Here is a 23,743-nt window from a genome sequence, read left to right on the forward strand (position 1 = left end):
TATCCATTAATATAACGGCAGCTGAGTTTGTCATAAGTCAAACTATGTTTGACTGAAATTTGTAAAAGATCTATAGACATCAATTTTTTTTTGACAAGAGCACATGGGCCTAATAAGAAAGCAAAGGCCGATAACCTTTCACTCAATGGGCTGAGATCTCGCGGCCCAAGATCCGAACGCAAACCGACCTCTTTCCTCATTTTCCCTGCTCCCCCTCCCTCGCCGTCGGCCGCGTCCCTAAACCCCTCTCCTAAACCTGCCCCGCCCGCCGCCCCTCCCCTCCCCTCCCTTCCCCGGCTCTCCCCCGGTCCCCAGCCCGGCAGCCGCCGCCCTGCTCGCAGCGCGCCTGCGCAGTGCGGTCTGCGCGGCCGGCGGCTCCACCCGCCGCCCCGTGCGGCTGCGGCCCAGGCTGCCGCGTGCCGTCGAGCGCTGGCCCGCTGCGGCGCTTCCCACCGGCCAGCGGCCACTGCAGCAGGCTGCAGCCCTCAGCCGACCGCCCGACTGGCCGAGTCCCCGACGCCGACGGCCACCAGTTGCAGCAGGTGCACGGCAGGAGGCACCCCCCCCCCCCCCCCCCCCCCCCCCCCCCCCCCCCCCCCCCCCCCCCCCCCCCCCCCGAATTCTTAATCTCACTTCTAAATTCATATGTTCAGTGATTGATTTGACAATTGGACACTTTCATGACCATGAGGAAGCGTAAAGCAAAAGCCTTAGACTCGATTAGTATTGTAACCTTCTATTTATTTTAGATTTTATTGTTGTTGCAACTCTTTATTTATATTGTAATTTATCCGAGTTCCAAACTAATTTGTTGAATTAGACTTATTATGGAACCTTTTTAATAATTATTGTAAATTTTGTTATTATACACCGTACTGTTATCAAAGTGCTATTCAATTGTACTGAATTGTGATTTGAATATTTTTGCTAGGTCTACCCTAGTTCAAACTCCTGTGTACGCCATTGGCCATGTCGGTGCCCCCGCCGGACGACGCGGCCAAAAAGGAGCTGCCGCCACCGTCCTATCGCTCTCTGGCCGCCCCGGTCGCCACCCCCGTCGATAAGTTTGCGCTCCTCCCAGCATTCCTCAAGGTCCGTGGGCTAGTTAAGGAGCACATCGACTCCTTCAACTACTTCATCACCAGGGGAATCAGGAACATTGTTGAGGCAAACAATCGAATTGAGGCGCGCAATGACCCAAACATTTACCTTAAGTACGCAATGCAATCTATCATACAATAGTGCAATGGGTTCAGGTTCCCGTTCCCTTTGCCACAACACTTTTTAAATAAATTGATGAATAATTTCCTTGGATGCATCTAGGTACACCAATGTCTATGTTGGCAAGCCCTCAGTTCAAGTGGATTACAAAATCGAAGAGATCACACCCCACTTTTGCCGCCTTACGGACCGCACGTAAGCCTCCCTCACTCCCTCATTTCAATCCACTTTCTATTCAGCATACCAACTATGCTATTTGCTGGAGATTAGATCAGCAACCCTTCTGCAACTTTAGATACATAATCTCATTCGGTCAAACCGACAGTCAACCAAGCTTCCTGAAAATTTTATTATTTTTTCATTTCTTCCTCTAGTTATTCTGCTCCTATAAGAGTTGATATTTCATATACCGTCGGGAAGCAGCATGAACTGCAGCATAAGGTATCCCATTACTATGATTCAAGTGCCTTGTGCAAGCTTGATGGAAAAGAAAAACTACTCACCTTATTTACTTGCTGCTCAGAAAAACGTTCTCATTGGCTACATGCCCATTATGCTTAGAAGTTATAAATGTGTTCTGCATGGAACGGATGAAGCTGAACTAGCAAGACTCGGTTAGTCTATATTTTTCATCATACAAAAGCTTATTTGTTAGACGGTACTATTTTGTTAGCTTACTGGTTGGTCTGATGGTTTCACCACTGTTTTCCTAGGTGAGTGCCCTCTTGATCCTGGTGGCTACTTCATTGTCAAAGGAACTGAGAAGGTAACTGAAAAAAATGATGCATCTTTTTCTCGCACCTTGTTTTGCTCGACCTAGTTGAGGCATTAGATACAGCACTAACTCCAAGTGCTTTGCACATAGGTTTGTAGTGCTTGTTCTGTGTATTGATAATCTTGCTATGTTTGACTGTTTGTTCATTTTCAGGTCATTTTAATACAAGAACAGCTATCGAAGAATCGTATTATTATCGACACCGATAGTAAAGGAAGGTCATACTCATTACAGAACTATTTATTCATTAACTTCCATCAAATATGTTAAACTTTGTATTCTTCTCCAGCAAATGAGCATTTAAGTTTAACAATTGTCATAAGTTGCTCTGAAAGATGCTGAGACAAAGAGACTTTCCAACTCTTAAATGTAGTTTGATTCAGGTTAGTTTTGAAGTTGCCAGGAAACTCTAATTCCAACCATCATGGTTAATACCTGGCTTTGTGTTCCATTGCCCACTCACTGCAGAAATAACTTATTTTTGTGTCGCCTTGCACCTGGCATTTCATGGCTAGCCTCATTTGGTCCCTTTAGTGAAGTGGTGTACTGTTCGATATCTTTTGTGATTTACCTTTATTTTCTGTCAATTAGGGTGATTGCATCTGTTACCAGCAGCACACATGAAATTAAAAGCAAGACGGTGATTACTATGGATAAGGAGAAGATCTATCTACAGCTGAATCAATTCACGAAACCGGTATGCATTGCAAATCCTGTTACTTCTTAAATACTCATTCATTCTATTTCATTGCATTTGGGACCCTACTATTTATTTTAATCTTGAGATCGGCAACACTTCAAAAGCAAATGTATATTTAATGAGGTTTCTGCAGCCATATATTATTCCGTTTTATACTTTGTTTAATAAATTTATTTTGTGGTACTGGGTGTGTTTGGTGGTGTAGTTCATTAGTAGATTCAGGATGTTTTGTATGTCATTGTTTCTTTTGGAAGTACCCAAGCGGGAGAAAGCAAGATAAGAAGTTTTTGAGAGGTTAAAGCTCCTGAGTCATTGAACAAGCCTGGCAATCTTCTTTGTTTGCCTACTTGCTTTACACTGGCAGAATTGAACCTAAATATCATCTATGATCAAACTAGAGAAACCTATCTTCTTAACAGTGGCTGAGGGCCTTACTTTTGAATTTTGTAACAGCTACTCTAATTAGAACTTCGTGCTTATACCTAAAGAGAGAAACTTAAGTTGGAAAGTGGCATCAATGTCATTTCCAAGTGATAACAGGATTCACTTCTTAGTCTCAAGTGGATTTTATTTTCCCATCTTGCTCATGTTCGTAATGCAAAATTAACTTAGTAATTTTCTTGTTTAATAGGAGCACCATGATCTAAATTTCCTTCCTTTTCCTTAGTTCCACACCTGCCCCCTTATTGAACGCTTACAAGGTCATGGGGTCCTATACTATGACATGGAAGTTGGAAGGAGCATGTTGACAATTCATGACTTAATTTCTGACTTCAGAGCTTTAAAATTTACAGATTCCAATAATAGTGGTCATGAAAGCTATGGGAATGGAAAGTGATCAAGAGGTTGTACAAATGGTTGGAAGAGATCCAAGATACGGAGACCTCTTATTCCCATCTATTCAGGTACTTTTGCTTGATGATAAAACTGACACCATCCCAATGACTGTATATTTGGATCTTGAATTTGTGCTAAGTTCAAATATTCTTTTGCACTGCTTTTCCATGTTATTCTTCACTGTACATTGTATCTGTTATATTTTCGGCTATTTAAATGTGTTCTGCTTTCTCAGGAATGTGCCTCAGAGAGAATATATACACAACAGCAAGCCCTGCAGTACATGGATGAGAAGGTGAAATTTCAAATTAAAAAACATAATTTAATATTATCGCTCAATTAAATCGTTCACTGTGTTTTTAATTATGTCAAATGGATCACAATGACAAAATGTTGCATAATGTGCATTCTAAGTGTAGGAGAGAATAATGGATTGTATTCCCCAAACCCTAGAAGGGTGGGATATATAGTAGACATTACATGGGCCTCATAGATGGGCCTGGCCTTCCTATATGGGCCAACACACACATACTCCAACACCCCTCCGCAGTCTGAACTACCAGCGCAGCGGAGTTCAAGACTGGACACGAAAGAAAGTACACTTGGGGACAAACCCCCCCGCAGTCGTAGCGGTAGCAACACGAACGGACAGACTGGAGAACAATGGAGACGTATCCCCCCGCAGTCTGAACACCGGTGCGAATGCTTCGACTGGAGACTTATGCATATGATAGCTCCTTAGTGTCGAGGTAGCCGAAGTCGAGGTGATCGTGGTCGAAGCCGTGGAGGAGAGCGCAGATCCGAAGCTTTGTGGGGCGCCCGAGGACACGAACGCAGCAGCTTCTTGCCGAGCTCAGCAGCAGGTCGCGCTCAGGTGCAGATAGTAGACGGTGCAAGGTGCAGCCAGGTCGCGCTCAGGACAGGGGTGGCGACGGCGCAAACTTGCAGCAAGGTCGCGCTCAGGACAGGGGTGGCGAAGACGTCTTCCTTTAGCGACAACGGCGGCGGTGTCCGCGCTCGAGCGGCAGGAGGCTTGTCGGGTCGAGCGCCAACACGACGAGGATCCAACGCCGAGGGTGGCACCCTGTGTGACGCAGGATGGTCGACCGAAGATGCCGAGTGGTGGTCGGAGAACCAGCGGGTGGCGCTGAGTCGCCGACGGGCTGCGCCAGGGGGCGCCGAGTGGCCTGTCGGAGGCGTCGAGTCCGCTGGTGTCGCTGAGTCGCCGACGGGTGGAGCCGGGGGACGCCGAGTGGCCCGTCGGAGGTGCCGGTGCGGTCAGCCGGGCGTCGAGTGGTCTTCCGGGAGCACCGTGTGGGTGCCAGGCGAGGCGGGCACCACCACCGCGAAGGCGGCCAAGTCCGCGGTAGAGGCTCGATCACGAGCGTCGTTGCTGCAGCCTTAGAAGGCGCAGCAACAACCTCGTCCTTCGGGGGTGTCGACGATGAACGACGACGAACGGCAGGGCGACGCAACCCGATCTCTGATCAGGAAAAAGAAAAGGATACACAGCAGCAATATCTCGTGTGGAAGTCCTGGGTGCACGTAGCATAACCCCCTCTCATCTCCTTATCTCTTCTCGTCCCACGGTCAAAGGGACAGTGAGAACAGAGAGAGAAACAGAGGACGAGAGAGGGGAGCGAGGGCGGAGCGGAGGACGGCGAGCACCCAGGCGAAGCGGAGGGCGGGGCGGCGACGGCGGGAGGAGCGGAGCCCGCCTGACCGGCGACGAGCGCCTGGGCGGGGCGGAAGCGAATCCGCCGGGCGGGGAGATGGGTGGAGCGGAGGAGGACCCGCCGTCGGGGTGGCTGGGCACCACGCGGCGGCAGAGGCGGGGCGGATGCGGCAGCTGCGGGATCCCCCGCGCCCGCGCCCAGCACGCCCGCGCGAAGGGCGGCGGCGGCGGCGGGATCCGCGCCCCCCGCTCCAGCGCTCAGATCCGCCGCGCGCAAGCAGCGGCGATGGCGGCGGGATCCGCGGCGAGGCTAGAGGAGGGAGGTGGAGAAGGGCGCCGCGACGGGGGCCTGCGGGTGGAGGCGCGACGGAGATCCTGCTGCTGGACTCTGACGGCGGCGGATCGACTCGATCTGCCGCGAGACCTAGGGGAGGGTGATGCTGGAGACTCAGAGCACGGATCAGAGGGCGCTGCCCCCGGCGGAGATCGATCTCCCCGGGGGCGGTGCGGCGGCAGCAGAAGTGGCGGCGCTCGGGAGGAGAGGAGGGAGCGGAACCTAGTCTGATACCATGTAGGAGAGAATAATGGATTGTATTCCCCAAATCCTAGAAGGGTGGGATATATAGTAGACATTACATGGGCCTCATAGATGGGCCTGGCCTCCTATAAGCTTTACCGAGTCATGTATTCTGACAGCTTCCAACCCTATGTTGCATAATATGCATTCTAAGCTTTGCAGAAGCATTTTCTTGTAAATTCTTTTACTATATTTGCAATGACAACCTCTGACTCTATGTTCCACTATCTGTATTCTGGAGTAGCTTTATCTTATCATACAAAATAATCCAGAAGTGTGCTTTCTTAGGCTTCATTTCCACTTTGGGATTACTAGGATCTATGGCATCAACTATTTTCGTTTCCATCACAGCTGCAGGAATGTTCTTTTTTTATCAAGTTTGCTGCTTTTCAGCATCTTTTATGAATCTTTCAAATCCAAAACTAGGTGGATGAGATGCTGGGCTGCAACTAAAGGTTGAAGTGGTTGTTGAAGCATTAGCAACAGTTGTTAAAAGTAATATGAAATATCAAAACTAGTAAAACACTGAACTGGAGAGGTGAACCTTTGAACTAGTGAATTAGATATTATCTTGTATTAAAGGATGCAATGAGAAGTTTTAGGTAAAAGTCGTGCAAAGAAAACTATACCATATGCCCAGAATTTAAGTGCTTCAACGTTCACACCATTTGAGGTAGTAGAGTCTAAAATTTCTAAATTACTGGTTTGCAACAATTAACCCTGAACAATTATTGGGATCTGTCAGTCATGCCTTGCTTCCTTTTTCACTGACATGATGCAATCTAAACTCTGCATTTTCTGTTCAAGTTGCATCTATGTATCAAGTGTGGCATCTTTTCTAGTCTGATTCTGAGATTTTTTCGCAGGTCTCATATCCTGGTGCAGGAAATCAGAAGGTAGTTAATCGCTGCTCAATCACCTTTCTTTTTATTTAGGGACTTTTGTCTATCAAATATATGCCAGCTACAAACTTTCATATATATATATATATATTCTAAAATTGATCAGAGTAGGAACCAATGACAAGCTGTGAAGTTATTGTCTCACTACACATTAAGTTACTACAGCCGGCACATGTTCCAAAATATGATTTCAGAACCGCACAGTGTAGGAGAGAATAATAGCTTGTATTCCTCCAAACCCTATAAGGGTGGGATATATAGATCCTATACATAGGCCTCTAGATGGGCCTCTATACATGTGCTCACATATACACCAACACCCCCCGCAGTCTGAACTACCGGTGCAGCGGTGTTCAAGACTGGACAACAAAAAAACCAACACCCCCCCGCAGTCTGAACTACTGGCGCAGCGGTGTTCAAGATTGGACAAGAAGAGAGTACAAATAGAGTACAAAGGGCAAATACCGGCTACGTTGAGGCTGGAGCGAAACTCCGAGAAGGTCGAGGAGGGCAGTCCCTTGGTGAAGATGTCAGCAAACTGAGAGGTAGTCGGGACATGGAGTACCCGAACATCGCCGATGGCGACTCTGTCACGCACGAAGTGTAGGTCGATCTCCACACGCTTCGTCCGCTGATGCTTGACGGGGTTGGTGGAGAGATACACGGCGCTGACGTTATCGCAGTAGACGAGCGTGCTCTTGGCGAGCGGGCTGTGGAGCTCTGCCAAGAGCTGTCGTAGCCAGTACGCCTCCGCCACGCCCTTAGCGACAGCCCAGTACTCCGCCTCAGCACTGAAGCGGGAGACAACCGGCTGCCGCTTGGACGACCAGGAGACCAGGTTGCCGCCCAGGAAGACGGCGTAGCCGGAAGTGGAGCGACGAGTGTCCGGGCAGCCAGCCCAGTCAGCGTCGGTGTAGACCACCAGCTCAGCAGAGGACGAGCGGTGAAGCACCAGGCCGAGGTCCACAGTGCCACGGACGTAGCGGAGGAGACGCTTCAGCGCAGCAAGGTGACTCCCGGGGATCATGCATATGGAGACAGACCTGCTGAACAGCGTAGGTGAGGTCCGGCCTGGTTAAGGTGAGGTACTGCAAAGCGCCAGCCAGACTCCGGTAGGCAGTAGGATCAGCTACCGGATCACCCAGATCAGCAGACAGCTTCACCTGAGTGTCGACAGGAGTGGAGCAGGGCTTGCAATTAATCATCCCAGCCCGCTCCAGAATATCGAGTTCGTACTGCCGCTGGTGAAGGAGAAGACCAGACGAGCGAGGCTCAACAGTGACGCCCAAGAAGTGGAGCTGACCTAGATCCTTCATAGCAAACTCCTGCTGCAGAGAGGAGATGACACTCTGAGGCAACTGCTGACTGGAGGCTGTGAGCACAATGTCATCGACATAGAGCAGCAGATATGCAGTCTCATCCCCACGGCAGTAGATGAAGAGACGTGTCAGACTTGGCCTCGGTGAACCTCAATGTCAGCAAGAACGTGGCGAACCGAGAGTACCAAGTCCGAGGAGCCTGCTTCAGACCATAGAGAAACTTGTTGAGTCGGCAGACCATATCTGGACGACTCGAGTCCACAAATCCCACTGACTGAGAGCAGTAGACAGTCTCTGACAGAGTGCCGTGAAGAAACGCATTCTTCACGTCCAGCTGGTGCACAGGCCAGGAGCGCGAGAGCAGAAGCGAAAGGACCGTGCGCACAGTAGCAGGCTTCACCACTGGGCTGAAGGTCTCATCATAGTCCACACCAGGTCGCTGAGTGAACCCCCGGAGAATCCAACGAGCCTTGTAGCGCTCCAGTGTGCCATCAGCCCGACGCTTATGCGTCCAGATCCACTTGTCAGTCACCACATTGCAACCAGACGGACGCTGCACGAGGTCCCACGTCTGGTTGGCAAGAAGAGCTGCGTACTCCTCTTTCATCGCGCGACGCCAGTGAGGATCCGCCAAGGCGTCGCGGACAGAGGAGGGTACCGGAGAGACCCGTGGCTCTTCCTCGGTGGCGGAGAGAGTCGCGGCATGAGACGCCATCCGCCGAGTCACCATGAGATGGATATGCCGAGGATCCCGGTGGACGACGGGCGGGTGGTACACCGCCGGCTCGGCTCGAGAGGGAGCCGGTGGAGGCGGCGACGGCTCTGTTGGAGGCGTCGCCGGAGCCTCCGGAGCAGGAGGCGGCGCCGAACGACGCCGGTACAACTGCACCGGCTGAGCGTACCGCGCAGGTGTAGGGGAAGGCACCGGGGCCGCGAGTGGCGCAGCAGGAGCTACCGGGGCCGCGCGTGGTGCAGCCGGAGACACCGAGTCCGCGCGCGGCACGTTCGGAGGTCCGGGGGCCGCGCGTGGCGCGGCTGCGGGCACCGGGGCCGCGCTCGGCGCAGCAGGGATCACCGGGAAAACTTGCAGGGAAAGGACAGACAGGAAAAGGTGCTGAACCACCGGGTCAGTCGGAAACAGAGACTACAGCTCGGGGTCAGGAGAAGGTGTGGAGGAGGTGGAGTAGGGGAAATCCGACTCGTCAAAGACGACGTGTCGGGAGATCAGGACGCGGCGAGAGGTGAGGTCAAAGCATCGGTACCCTTTGTGGTCAGGGGAGTAACCAAGGAACACACAACGAGTCGAGCGGGGCGCCAGCTTGTGAAGAGCAGTGGCGGAGGTGTTAGGGTAACACGCACACCCGAAGACCCGAAGGTGGTCGTAGCGAGGAGGGGTACCGAAAAGAGCGTGGTGTGGAGTGGGAGCAGGAGAAGCAGTGGACGGAAGACGGTTGAGCAAGTAGGTGGCGGTGTGGAGGCTCTCAGCCCAGAAGCGCGGGGGCAGAGAGGCCTGGATCAGAAGGGTGCGCACGATATTGTTCGTCGTGCTAATCATCCGCTCAGACTTGTCGTTCTGAGGAGAGGTATACGAACAAGACATACGCAGCTGAACACCCCGAGAGAGGAAGAAAGAACGGGAGGTGGAGTTGTCGAACTCCCGCCCGTTGTCACACTGGACGGCCTTAACGGTGAGGCCGAACTGAGTGGACACCTAGGCAAAGAAGTGGAGGAGGGTGGGGAAGGTCTCAGACTTGGCGCGCAAAGGAAACTTCCAAGAGTAGTGCGAGAAATCATCGACCACCACCAGATAGTACTTATAGCCAGAAAGGCTAAGAATAGGAGAGGTCCACAGGTCACAGTAAACAAGATCAAATGCATGCGTCGCATGTGAAGAAGAAGAAAAAGGGAGCCGAACATGACGACCGAGCTGGCACGCATGGCAGAGGGGCTCAGCAGGAGCCGTAGTACCAGGAACATCGGTATTACGACTGACCTGAGCCAGAACGTCGCGGCCAGGGTGACCAAGACGGCGGTGCCAGGTGGTGGAAGACGGCGTCGCGGCAAAAGCGGCAGACCAAGACGGCCAGGGCGAAGAAGAAGGCGAGAGTGGTGCAGCGGAAGAAGGAAGACGAAGGGTGTAAAGGGGCCCCGTGCTATCACACCGAAGTAGCGGACGTCGGAAGGCCGAATCCTTTACAGTGAGGCCAGAAGAATCAAACTCGATGGAATAAGAATTGTTAGCTGTAAACTGACGAATGGAAAGAAGGTTATGAACCATCTGAGGAGCAACAAGGACATTGGGAAGACGAAAAAAGCTAGTAGCAGAACCCACGGCGGTGACAGGAAGGCAAGACCCAACACCAACCATGATGGAAGAAAGACAAGAGGGGTGTGGGGGTCGGACAGAAGAGAGGATACCGGCATCTGGGGTGGTGTGGAAGGAGGCACCCGAGTTGGCGATCCACTCGGTGCTGACCGGCGGCGTCCCGCCCCATGGCGCTGAAGGACTGCGCTAGTGCGGCTTGGTCCCACCCCCAGGCCAGGTCGGCTGTTGGCTTGATGGAGCGGGCGGGGTCCAGAACGGCGCGAACAGGGGAGTAGTAGAGGCGAGCATGGTCGCCGGCTGAGGCTGGCTGAGGCTGAGGACGAGGGCCCCCCTGACCCTGAAACGGCCACATCGGGATGCGCCCTAGCCATGGGGCGCTGAAGGATGGTCAGGGTGTACCTACAGGGCCAGGAGGAGTTGGAGCCGGAGTCGGGTCCGGAGTGCCCCGAGCACCACCACCACGTCCCCTCCGTCGACGACGCCCTCGGCCTCCCCCATCCTCGGGCTGGCCGGTGAGAGGAGCACCAAGGAGGTGGCCGTGCTCGGTGAAGAGTACGACAGGCGGGATTGGGAAGTAGGGAGCGTCGGCCGCGGAGTGCTCGAGCTCCCAAGCGAGGGCAGCTGCGCGGGCCCGCTCCTGAGCCGCCGCAGCCTAGGACTTGGCGGCGAGGAGGGCCGCGGCGAGAGCTGTGTCGGCCGTAGCAGCATTGGCGGCCATCGCGGGTAGAGGCACCGCGGGCGCGGCCATGGGTGGCGCGGGCGCGGGAAGAGGTGCGGGTGCAGCGCCGTGGGCGGCAGCGGCGGCGGTCGCGGCGCCCGTGGTTGGAGCCGCGCTCGCGCCCACGGCCGCGTCCACGGCCAGTTGGGGCAGGGCGGGCGGAGCGGGCCCGCCAGGGGCCGGCCACACGCGCGCAGAGGAGGCGGCGCCCGCGGAGGAGGCAGCAGCGGCGGCTAAGGGCTCGGCGGCGACGGCGGCGCCCGGTGGCCACACGCGCGCAGAGGAGGCAGCGGCGGCGAGCTTGGCGGCGGCGGCCTTGGCCGCAGCGGCGACGGCAGGGGCCGCGCTCGTGCCCACGCCCATGGCGGCGGCAGCGCTGGGCGCGGCCAGAGGAGTGGCCGTGGGATGGTGCCACGCGCGCGGCGCGGCTCGCACGGCCAGGGAGGCCGGCGGCGGCGCCGGCATAGCGGCGGCCCACGCGGCCATGGATGTGGCAGGGGGCGCGGCCCAGGAGGCCAGGGGCAGCGCCAGCGGCGTGCAGTCCTGGGCGGGCGCACTCTAGCTTAGGCCGTCGCCCCTTGCTGGGCCTGGACTGGGCTGCTGGCCCGCGTAGCAGCGCTGGCCGCCCACCCTGAGCGCGAGCGCACGCGCTGCAGACTGCAGCTGGCCGCCGGCGCTGGCGTTGGCCAGGGGAAGTGCCAGCGGCGGAGGCCAGGGCCAGCGCGCCCGCGGCGGCTGCGCCCAGAGCAGGGGAGGCGGGCGCGGCGACGGCGCCCGGGGCCAGCGCCCCCGCGGTGGCGGCGTCCGCAGCGGCGGCCGGCGCTGGTGCAAGGACGTCCAGGGCGGCGGCCGGGGCGCGCCAGAGGCAACGGGGGCCGGCGCCCGCAGCGCCCGGGCCAGGCCCGGCAGATCCAGTAGCAGGGGAGCGCCAGGCTAAGGGGCCTGCGCCCGATCCAGCAGCAGGGGAGAATGGAGGGAAGAAGGAGAGCGGAGGGAAGGAGAGGGCCGGCGGCCGGCCGGCCATGGAGGCGGCGGCGGCGGCTGGTGAGGGAGGAGAGGAGAGAGAGACTATGATACAATGTAGGAGAGAATAATGGCTTGTATTTCTCCAAACCCTAGAAGGGTGGGATATATAGATTCTATACATGGGTCTCTATACATGTGCTCACATATACACCAACACACAGGTCATATTCTTGAAGACAACCTTCTGGTATCTGAAGTGCCTCTTCTTTTTTCCACTTTCAGGAGGGTCGGTCAAAATCAATCCTACGTGATGTATTTATTGCACATGTGCCGGTGAGAGAACTGTTGTTTTCCCTAACTTTTGCTTGTAATCTACTTTTATCATATTCATGTAAATCTGTCCTATAGGTTAAGAATGGGAACTTCCGACAAAAATGTATATACACTAGCGTAATGTTAAGGCGCATGATGGATGCAATCTTGAATGCTGACACATTTGATGATAAGGCAAGTTCAAATCTGGACTATGTATTTCTTTTGGGAGCTATTCCATAAAAAATATTAATTTAGTCATCATCTTCTGTGCCTTTACCAATGCTGTTTAAGAAAATTCAATTCCAATCAAGTTCAATGTTTTTTTTGGATGGAGGACCAAAGTCCCTGGATTTGTAACTTGAAGGCGTGTGGAACCAGGGCTGGAACCCTTGCTAGGGAGCTCCCAGCTGTCGAGCCTTGCTACTGCACTGTCTACTAATTCAGTGTTTGATTTAACTTAAAATCAATAGTTACATCGTCATCTTTCATTTTCTATGAGCTCTTAAATGGGAGCTGTGATGTCATGTTTTTTTGGAGCTTCAAAATTGTCTAGTGTTTTGACCACATATGTCGCTTGCTAACATTTTCTCAGGCATCTGGTCCACTCTTTTTTTTTTGAACTGAAACTGCAAGGCAAAAACTGCCCAGCATATATTAAATAAAAAAAGTAAAATAGAGTTATTTACAGGAGATGAAACCTAGAGACTAAAAGAATTTACAAAATTGTTGTTATAGTGAATTTAGTCATTGATGAACGCTTGAGTGGAGTTCTGGTTTTATCCTGGGTAAATGCAGGATAACATCATGGCGCAGAGAAGCTTTCCAATTAGTAACATTTACTACGACAAGCTTGGCATTCTACACTACCCTTATATGATGTGTGGCCTTCAGCCATTTGTACTATGTTGATGTGCTGACCCATGTCAAAGTGGTTTGCACACTGTACCTTGCTATTTGTTACATAGATAAGGCTTGTCCATAATTAGTCATCATATGGCATTTTAGTTGAAGTGGCTAAATGGAACACAAGACACTCTGAATTATAAGTTTCTACTGTCATGATCATTTAACATACCATTTATATTAAATGTGTGGTCAATTTCTCATTTTTTTTCTTACATTTGCTCGTTATGTGTGTGTGGTGGTTTGGGCAAATTTTCATGAAAACAGGGGGAGCATAATTTAGGTTTTGATAAAAACATACATAAGATTTTTTTTTGACTGTACCGCAAATAGTTACATGTTCTATCTCAATTATCCACAGCCTGGGGGCAAGGATACCAATCTACTGATAATCTAGAAACCTAACATGCTCCTTTTAAATTGGAGAATCAAACATGTTCCATCAGTACTGAAATGTAGTTGACTGCATATAGTATCAGCCAAGCTGCGTGGAGTCTATAATTAGACCTATCAGATTGCACATATCTGATCATGGCGACTAGGACAAAACACTTCATGTCTACTCTATTTGAGCCTTTGACTCGATCCTATTCCAGTTTATCCAAAACCACCCCTTTTCTCCTTACCTTTGATGTCTTAGATAATTTGCTACTAAATATTTGTATGTTCCATTTCATTGTAGTCAATTAGAATTCCTTGTCAGTATTGAATAAACAATTAACTGTATTACTCACTTTTGGTAATGTAATGTCATGGGGTCTATTTATAACATATTTAGTTCAAGCGATTAGATGGCTTCATGGAATAGAAATATATTGAAAGTAGTGGGATTTCTGTACAGAAAATTGTCAGATGAAATCTGTTTTACTCACAAATTTATTTGGATCACATGTTTACCACCCTGTTGACAACTTTTATTGAATATATTCCAGGATTATGTAGGAAATAAGAGGCTGGAGTTGTCTGGTCAACTAATATCCCTGCTTTTTGAGGTATTTTTCCTCTTATTATTTCATTAAATATAAATAATATGTTTATGCCTCTTATTCTGTTTATGTTTTGAAGGATTTGTTCAAAACAATGAATTCCCAAGCTGTAGAGCTCATGAACAAAAATAGTGAAAAGACTCGTTCTAGTGCTTCAGATTTTAGCCAGGTAATGAACATGAAATTTATAGTCCTTGATCTTCATCCATTTTCACCTGAATAGCTGATGTTGCCGTTGTGTCACACATTAACACATCCAATTCTTGTTGTAGTATTTTATTTGATGGCCCTTTCTATGTTATATTCTGTTTTCTATAGAAGTTGCTGTTCGCTTATGTTACCTAGGTGAGTGGCCTTCTTGATCGTTTAAATACAAAAACTTGACTGTTGTTGAAATGCAGTCTTCATTCAGTTAGTAGTATATGGGAACTTGATAGGGGAAGTACTGAGGTTGGTTACATTTTTTGGCTGCACATTTATCCATCTTGCTCCGCATATGATACTGTAGAGAGATGTTACCTTGCTTGTGAGTTACAATAGCTGTTGGTTTGTTCAAACCCAATGGTCAAAAAATAGAAGACATCTACAATAGCTGTTGGCTTGTTCAAATCCAATGGGACTAAGTGCCATTTTGAAGACTAAATTAAAGGGTAGAAAGTTACAGTGTATGGCAGGGGACATGGGCCTAGTATTTTGGCATAGATGTTGTTTGGTTGTTGATCGTTTTTCTCTCTCTATCTCTTTGGAGAGTCCTCATGTAACTAAACTTGGTCTTGGTCTTACTGGGTAGACTCCTTTTATTCTCCTTAATATGATGATGCACAGTTCTCCAGCTTGCTCGAGAAAAAAAATTGCTCTCCCATCAAATTAGAGAGGAGGGTAATTAGTACTAGCAGATTGGTAATCAAAGTTTGTCCTTTCTTGAGTGAGCGAGTGAGAATTTTCTCTATTTATTGTTCTGGCTGCCTTGACTCAGTGCTTGGAACCATCTAGTTTCTCTTAACTCACTACACTATGGCCTTAGTATGCAAACAGGGAACTTTGTTTTGAGAGTATTAGGGACAGGAAGTCAGAGTTAGGAGGAGGGTTTTCGGAGAAGGGAGGTGGTGCTGGAGGCAATCTGCCGTTGGTGTTTTGAGTGGTATAACTGTAGGCTACATGGAATCTGGGATGACCATTTCTTACATGATAGGACAGTTGACTCAAAGAACAATTACAAAACTGCCCTTATTTACAAAATCCATGATCTTAAACTGCGCCATTATAAGACCAAGGATCCATATATCTTAGAGGGAAGCTACCTTTGGTACCTCCGAATCACTGTAACATCTCAATATTTTTTTTGAAATCTATCTTAGTTAACATCTTTAATTATTGGTAATCACTTTGAGATGCGCTATCTTAGTTATTTAAATTCTCCCCCTTTTGCAGTTGATAAAGCATGAAGCCATAACCTCTGGTTTGGAGAGGGCTATCTCTACAGGAAACTGGGATATCAAAAGGTTTCGGATGCATAGGAAAGGTGTATCACAGGTACCAACTCATGATACCTAATTTTTGTGCCCCCCCCCCAATACTATTACCTTTTCTGAGGTTCTTCTTCCCTTCCTTTGCAAGGTTCTTTCTAGGCTATCGTACATGGCATCGTTAGGCTACATGACACGGATAACACCGCAGTTTGAGAAGACTAGGAAAACAAGTGGGCCACGTGCTTTGCAACCTAGTCAGGTGAGGTAGATTTGGTAGCAGTGTTTTTTTCAGCATATATAAAACCAAACATGTGTGAAAACTAAGAACATTTTTTTCTCTGATATACTGCTCAACAATTCTCTCTATAATATAAAGATATGCAGCTCTACTGCATGTTTGAGAAAAAAAAAAGATATGCTTCTGAACAATGTATCAGTTTTATTGGTAACAGTGGGGCATGCTTTGCCCATGCGATACTCCTGAAGGAGAAGCTTGTGGATTAACAAAAAATCTAGCTCTGTTAACTCATGTGACAACAGATCAAGAGGAAGGCCCGCTGATGAATCTGGTTTGTTTCTTTTCCTGTTTATTTTTTGACTAGAAAACATTCTGCCTGTTAATTATGTGCAATATTTGCCTGTTATTTTGTATTCATTCTTTACTATAGTGTAAGAGTCTTGGCGTGGAAGATTTAACGCTTCTGTCTGGAGAAGAAATACACGCACCCGGTTCATTTTTGGTGATGTTCAATGGATTAATACTGGGGAAACATAGGCAGCCTCAGGTCTGATATAACTTAAACTGACATTTAACTTATCTGTCGTCTGTTATTCTCTTCAAGTCGTCCATGTTTCTTTCAGACATTTGCTAATGCCATGAGAGAGTTGCGTCGATCAGGCAAAATTGGAGAGTTTGTAAGCATTTTTGTAAATGAGAAACAGGTATCATTTCATCTCTTGATTACTACTAGCTTATAATGATTGTTAGCATCATGCACTGATAACTGTGTCCTTGATAATAATTAATAAAAAGATGTCTAACTCTTGACAACTCTAAGCTCAACTTTCCGGTGGTAGTGGAGTTACCAAAAGTTCCCTAGTTAAAGTTATTACTGTTAAATTATCCATCATGGAGTGAACTGCTATTGAAAGCTTAACTTCAACAATCGATGGTAATGATTTGAGGCAAAAAATAGTTTAGACCCTTGAGGTACAATTGCAAATGGCAAGTAGTTTTGTTATTATAGTGCCACTTACTGTGGGATTTGATGTAAATCATCTTTTGTTGGTGGTTACTCCCCATTTGAATTCATGATAGTGAAAGGACATAGATGGCTAAGTTGAACTTTCTAGGAAGGGAAGTTCAATTTAGATCTGAAATTTGACGTCCTTGTTTTTTTTTATCTCGAACTGGCAAGAGAGCTGCCCGTCGCCACATTAAGAAGAAATAAAATTTGTGAATCAATGTACATCGATAACCACTCGATGCACTCACCAGCAAAAAGAATAAGAAAAAAAAACACTTGTAAAGGAGCAGAGGGCCACTAAGATCATGCAAATAACCCTGCAAGGCCCTTTTCACCTTCTACGATCCGTGGTAATGTCCTTGTTATCTCTTCGAATTGCGGTGATATGACATTCCTGTTAATCTCTTAATACTTCAGTATCCAATAATACTTAGAATCATGGCACCTCTTGCTGAGTTGATCAGTTTGTCTCCAAACAGGAAAGAAAAAAAAAGCTCATACTACTGGCTGATATAGAGGAGGTTTCTCTGCATCTTGCATTTGGTTCTTCCATAAGCTTTGCTCATTTTAAACCAAGTTCTGGTTCAGATATTGTGCGTTGCTAAGAGGGTTATGCCCCAACCATTTTTATTTGAATTTCATATCCATAAAAGTGGCCATGTTTTTATTTTGGCTAGCCAGGCATACCACAACCCTCATTTACTTATGTTGAAAGAACACAGGCAGTTTGCTTGCATAAGCTTTTAGTGGTCATATTCTCTTGTTCTCATTATTTAGGTCTCATGAGTCAGTACTATGAATGTACCTTAAGAAACTATGTAATCCAAAGGATACACCTTTGAGTGTGTTTTGCTCCAGGTCCAGAAAAGTATGGTTTCGTTTATGGACCACTGTGATCTTCGTCTGTTTTTATTTTGCAATTTTCTGAGATATTTCCTTGCTCTGTTATTGTTTTACAAGAAATGCTGGAGGTACTAACCTTGTAACTATATTTCCAGCATTGCATTCACATTGCCTCTGATGGTGGTCGTGTATGCCGGCCACTTATAATTGCTGATAAGGGGATATCAAGGGTCAAAGAGTGTCATATGAAAGAACTGAGGGTTAGCATTATGCGTTTCATAATTTCTTGACCCATTTCATTTGTTTATTATTATTATCTGTCTTAAAAATGAAATTGCCTTCTAGGATGGTATTCGTTCTTTCGATGATTTTCTGCGTGATGGATTGATCGAATATCTTGATGTCAACGAAGAGAACAATGCGTTGGTATATCATAATTTGTTTTTCTTTTCTCATGTGATTTATTGTTTTACTATATTGTGTTAATGTGTTTTAATTTGATTTGAACAGATTGCATTGTATGAACATGTGGATCAAGATGATGTTGAAAGAAGCAGCATAACACATATTGAAATAGAGCCATTGTCTATCTTAGGAGTTGTATCCGGACTTATTCCTTATCCACACCATAACCAATCTCCACGTAATACTTATCAGGCAAGGATACAAATTATTGATGATATATTCCACTGGTTGTTGGGTTACTTTCTAATGTTTTTTATCTTTTTCAGTGTGCGATGGGTAAGCAAGCTATGGGAAATATTGCATATAATCAGGCAAGGAACTGCTTTGTTTCTCTTTTGATATGTTAAATATGTAGGAAACCCTAGAGGATAAGGTTTTTGGGAAGCACACATTATTTAAATGCAATTCCTAAAGAATGTGATTGCTACTCTCACAACCCTAGCGCTATAGAATTATCCAAGTATTATCCTCTTGAGCACTCCAAACTGCCCCATACAAGCCTTGGATTAGATCTTTGTGTTGGCTTGATTTGATTGGTCATGGCGATGACCCCTCCTATGGCGTCCAATTCCAAGCACCCTGTTTGTATAGTCCCCTCCAAGGCCTTGGCTTGCGCAACTAGGAGCCCTACTCCTAGGTGCAAATGTGGTGTTGCAATTCACGCTATAATTAATTTCCTTTGTAATATTCTGATCCTTTGTTGATTTTAACTTCTTTCCCTTTTGAGATGATGGTAATGTTTCTCTATAATGTGCTGCAGTTGTTCAGGGCAGATTCGCTACTCTACTTACTGGTGTACGCACAACGTCCACTGCTAACAACAAAAACAATTGAGTTGGTTCGTCTCTGATCCGTAGACCGTCATAGACTGAATCGACAAGATATTTTACTTGAACTCCTTTTCAGGTGGGATACGACAAGCTTGGTGCTGGGCAGAATGCCACTGTTGCTGTCATGGGTTATAGTGGATATGATATTGAAGATGCAATTGTAATGAATAAATCATCCCTTGATCGAGGTTTCGGTCGTTGCATAGCAATGAAAAAGTAATTCTATACTTCAATTGACACCTCTCTTTCATTTACTTTAAGTGCTTGGGATCAATCCCTAAATGCCACTGTAGTGGTTTTTATTGTGACTAATTTGTTCTCATCTTGCAGGTATACAGTTATGAAGGAGAACTATGGAGATGGTGTCTCTGACAGGATTGTTAAACCTCAAAGAGATAAAGATGGTGTTTCGGTAAAACAGAATATGCGGGTAAATAATAGGACTGGTCATTATCATTATTATGCAAGATGGTTTTATTTCATTTGAGTGATCAGAAAGCAGAATCCAACCATGAAATATGGGGGAAATAATTAAGAAACTTCTGTATGTTGAAGGTCCAAGTAATTGTTCTCGAGCTGTTTGATCTATAGTGGTCATAAGGCTCATAAAAAAAATTCAAATTGATTGACTTCTGGATGAGGAAATTGAAAGGGAAGCTATTAGTTGTAGTGATGTGCTCAGGTTCGTAGAACCTGTGCTTTATTTTCTTGGATTTGTCCCGGAGGCCACCTAAATTTGGCCTCAGTTGTGTTCTCCTATGACATCATATGTACTGTCATCCAAGAATATCTTGTTCTGCTATAACCTTGAGTATGAGTATAAATTCAAATAGGCATACACCTTGAGTTCCAACTTTAGGATTTCTTGTTGCATGTGTTTGTTTGGTTTTTCATCTGTCTCTGTGTGTCTCTCTTTCCACTTTCGAACGTAACTTATTGACAGGCACTTGATGAGGACGGTATTGCTGCACCTGGCCAAATAATTCGCAATCATGATGTCTATGTGAACAAGCAAAGTCCCAAATATTTAGATAGAAGAGGTGCTGGTGCACTGTTAAAAGACATGTGAGCAGTCGCCTTTATTGTGTCTTCTCTTTTGTTTTGTTCTGATATTTGCATCTTCTATTTTATACCTCTGAATCTCTGACCTTTTTATATGTGCATTATGGTCTAAATCTACCACTTAGGGACTACAAGGACTCACCAGCCATTTACAAAGGTGTTGATGGTGAGACTACTGTTGTAGATCGTGTAATGCTTTGTTCAGATACAAATGAGAAACTGTCTATTAAGTGCATTATCCGCCACACAAGGAGGCCAGAGGTATGGCTTAGTTGCTGCATTCACTTAATTTTAACTGCACACAGATGGGTTTAAATTTGTCTGTCCTGTTTGTGAGCCAGGTTGGTGATAAATTTAGTAGCAGACATGGGCAGAAAGGTGTTTGTGGTACCATTGTTCAGCAGGAGGACTTCCCCTTCTCTGAGAGGGGAATATGCCCTGATTTAATTATGAATCCACATGGATTCCCTAGGTTTGATATTACCTTTGTTATGTTCTGTACTTTTTTATCTCTCCACGATTTTCCTAACCTGGTATAATTTGTCTATGAAAAAGTTCCTTCTCCAATGAACATTGATGTGCCTTTGAATACAATATTTGTATTTTCTGTAACCATTTTATGATGGATTGTTGTCATGTCTGATTCAGCTCTGTTGTTGATTCTTTGCGTGAAATATCTGTTTTAGAAATTAAATTTGTATCATTTCTTTTTTTTTTGTTACACTTTTGGTATTCTACTCAGTAGTAAGAGTTGGATATATTGACGCGATATGTTTAGTGAACTGCTGGCGTCTTAAGATTATACCATCCCATTTGACTCATTTTTTCCCTTTCTCTTTTTGTTTCATCAGTCGAATGACTATAGGTAAAATGATTGAACTTATTGGTGGAAAGGCTGGTTTGTCTTGTGGTCGATTCCATTATGGCAGTGCATTTGGTGAACCAAGTGGTAATGCTGATAAAGTTGAAGACATAAGGTATACTTCTGTCTCACTAACACCTCAAGTGTGTCTAATTGTTTTAATTTTAACACTGTTTTTTCTTTCATACCAGCAATACTCTAATCAAGCATGGCTTCAGCTATAACGGAAAAGATTTCTTGTACTCAGGTGCATTCGAATATCAAATTATAATATTACTTTCTGTAAGCACGCTTTAAAATTTCATGTTGTGTCCCGTGTTGATAGGGCTAGTATGCAAATTCAAGTTAGATGATTTGGGTCATAGAGACTTTGGAAACCTAGATATATCCTAGACATATGGTGTAAACCTACAGCTTCATAGCTGTTTTCCATTATTCTAATCATTCTAGTTTCTGTGGTACAATGTTATGTTTCCTATTTCTTAAACACTAGATGATTTTTTTTTTATGTATCGTGTGCATCTTTGCTACTTGGACCTGCCATGGTTCTTCAGAGCTGATTTTTGGCCACGATTTCAGGTATTCTAGGTCATCCTCTGGAGGCATACATCTTCATGGGTCCAATCTACTATCAGAAACTGAAGCACATGGTAGGGATAGTTTATCTGTATTGTTCCTTAAATGAGGCTATGTTTTCTAATTCTTCCATAGTGTTGTTCTGAGACTTGTCTTGTCTAACTATTTACACTTTGGCTATAGATATGTCCTTGAGTAATAGGGCCAAACATATGAAAACGTCATTTACATTCCCACTGCAAAATACTCCCATAACAATATAGTTTACAAGGTTTGTAAATACATTATAAATTGGTTGTGAGAGTTGCATTTTGGAGACTGTTCACTGGTGATGTCCAAAACAACAATTTTTGTGACCTTAGGGAGTAATGTGGAATGACGTGGTCTTGATAGATACGTCAAAGGTGGATATGAAAGGAAGGAGAGCTCAACCTTCCATGTGTCATTTGTTTTAACAATATCACGATTTATGGCTATATACTAAGATGGTTTACAGTTCAGTAAAGAGAACCTGTGTAGAGAAAAGGTAGTTCATAATTTAGTTTATAAAAACACAATGTATGGGCTGGCTTAGATTCGCATGATCTACCCTATTGATGTCATTTCTGCGTGATGTTAATTTTGGTTTTTAAGGCATCAGCACTTAGAAGTGCCTAAACATTGTTTAAAAACTTGAGAAATGATTTTAAGAATTTGAATATGCATTCTTTTTTTTTTCTGGATCTGGATCGCTCAAGCCTACTGGGTGCCTATTGCAACATTTTTTGTCTTGCTTGGTATTCCTGATTAGTTGGTGAATATGTAAACCGCTTGTGGATTCTCCAGGTTCTTGATAAGATGCATGCTCGAGCTAGTGGACCACGAGTGTTGTTGACCAGGCAGCCTACTGAAGGGCGAAGTCGCGACGGAGGTTTTGCAATACTCTGCGATTTTATGACTATGGCCCAGTACTCTTTCTTGTTGATTATCTCGTTACGCTTGTTTAATATATTCCTTTTTTTATAGGTCTCCGTCTTGGTGAAATGGAGCGTGATTGTTTGATTGCGTATGGTGCTAGCATGCTGATCTTTGAACGTCTACTACTATCTAGTGATCCATATCAAGTCCAGGTGATTTTCGGAGTAGTTTGTGTCTTTCTTTTTGGCAGAGGCTGGAACTGTGGCAAGAGCATAACTTCTCATGCCTTCATGTCCTTGCTATTCAAAAGATGCTCATTGTTGAGTGGGTAAACAGGTCTTAAAGGCTGGTAGTATTTTCTTTCAATGGTCGACAGCTTGAGTATTTCAAAAGAGTTAGCCCTGTTGACATTGTTTGCGACATGGTAGATATTAGGTTTAGTTGACCAGCGCCAACATGAAGGACTCGTATGTCTTTGGGCTTACATTATTTATGGATTTGAACATTGGCAGGTTTGCAGAAAATGTGGCTTGTTGGGGTACTACAACTATAAACTGAAGACCTCGTACTGTTCAATGTGCAAGAACGGGGAAAACATGGCCAAGATGAGGCTGCCATATGCCTGCAAGCTTTTGTTCCAGGTAGCGCACAACTTTCTTGGGGTTCTAGTGCAACTTTATATTAATAGTATGAGCTATTATAATTGGTTCAAAGGCCATTTACAGTTAATCTCATGTGGTTCTGTTGTTTGGTTCCAGGAATTGCAATCAATGAATGTCGTTCCACGATTAAAGCTGACCGAAGGATAACTCAAGATTGTGAACCGATGGCTGGTTTAAGGATCTGATTGTAAAGCTGGGTAGTTAAAGGCTTGATTTGATGTCCATTCTCTTGGCGGAGTGGATTGCTGCAGCGTGCAAAGTAAGATTTCGCGGCAACAAGGCAAAGCTGCATAATGCACCCTTGTGCTTTGATTATCAGGAGCATGCAAGGCTCTAGGGATTGCTCTTGTCTGGTATATTCATAATATATGTGACGTGTCAATCCATATTGTAAAGCGAAAAACGTGAGGCCGGAGAATATATCAATTAGCATCACTACATGAACACTGTACACTAGTGGACATTACTTGCCTTTGCCTTTGTATTGCAACTGTCTTGTATATATGCTTGGGCCTGGCCACGGGATGATGTTAATGTCATGGAGGCAGGTCGTCCGCCACCTTTTTCAGGCTGATGGACATGCACTAGATGTGATTGAGCTTGAGCATGC

General features: G+C 46.4%; 1 protein-coding gene across 1 annotated transcript; it reads left to right on the forward strand.

The window, feature by feature from the left end:
• Positions 1–227: 227 nt before the first annotated feature.
• On the forward strand, positions 228–23,672 carry LOC120699756 (DNA-directed RNA polymerase III subunit 2-like). The gene is made up of 37 exons (XM_039983817.1): positions 228–542; positions 932–1,214; positions 1,324–1,416; positions 1,596–1,662; positions 1,745–1,835; positions 1,935–1,987; positions 2,150–2,214; positions 2,588–2,693; positions 3,491–3,601; positions 3,769–3,828; positions 6,652–6,681; positions 12,299–12,349; positions 12,425–12,523; positions 14,167–14,226; positions 14,300–14,389; positions 15,652–15,753; positions 15,838–15,948; positions 16,142–16,258; positions 16,358–16,474; positions 16,551–16,631; positions 17,935–18,039; positions 18,125–18,205; positions 18,290–18,436; positions 18,511–18,555; positions 19,005–19,082; positions 19,151–19,290; positions 19,405–19,504; positions 20,018–20,139; positions 20,262–20,397; positions 20,478–20,608; positions 20,988–21,113; positions 21,190–21,245; positions 21,578–21,648; positions 22,400–22,484; positions 22,580–22,683; positions 22,984–23,112; positions 23,230–23,672. The coding sequence occupies exons 2-37, from the start codon at positions 970–972 to the stop codon at positions 23,278–23,280; spliced, it is 3,456 nt and encodes a 1,151-aa protein (XP_039839751.1). The 5' UTR covers positions 228–542; positions 932–969; the 3' UTR covers positions 23,281–23,672.
• Positions 23,673–23,743: the final 71 nt, after the last annotated feature.

This window comes from Panicum virgatum, chromosome 3K (assembly GCF_016808335.1).
Source record: "Panicum virgatum strain AP13 chromosome 3K, P.virgatum_v5, whole genome shotgun sequence".
In the NCBI taxonomy this organism is placed as follows: Eukaryota; Viridiplantae; Streptophyta; class Magnoliopsida; order Poales; family Poaceae; genus Panicum; species Panicum virgatum.

Bases quoted from the DNA above. Each gene is read 5' to 3' on its own strand.
- LOC120699756 (XM_039983817.1), top strand. From the start codon at position 970: ATGTCGGTGCCCCCGCCGGACGACGCGGCCAAAAAGGAGCTGCCGCCA. The intron at 18,437-18,510 runs GCAAGGATACAA...TATCTTTTTCAG, and splicing joins CTCCACGTAATACTTATCAG to TGTGCGATGGGTAAGCAAGC. The intron at 20,609-20,987 runs GTTTGATATTAC...TTGTTTCATCAG, and splicing joins AATCCACATGGATTCCCTAG to TCGAATGACTATAGGTAAAA.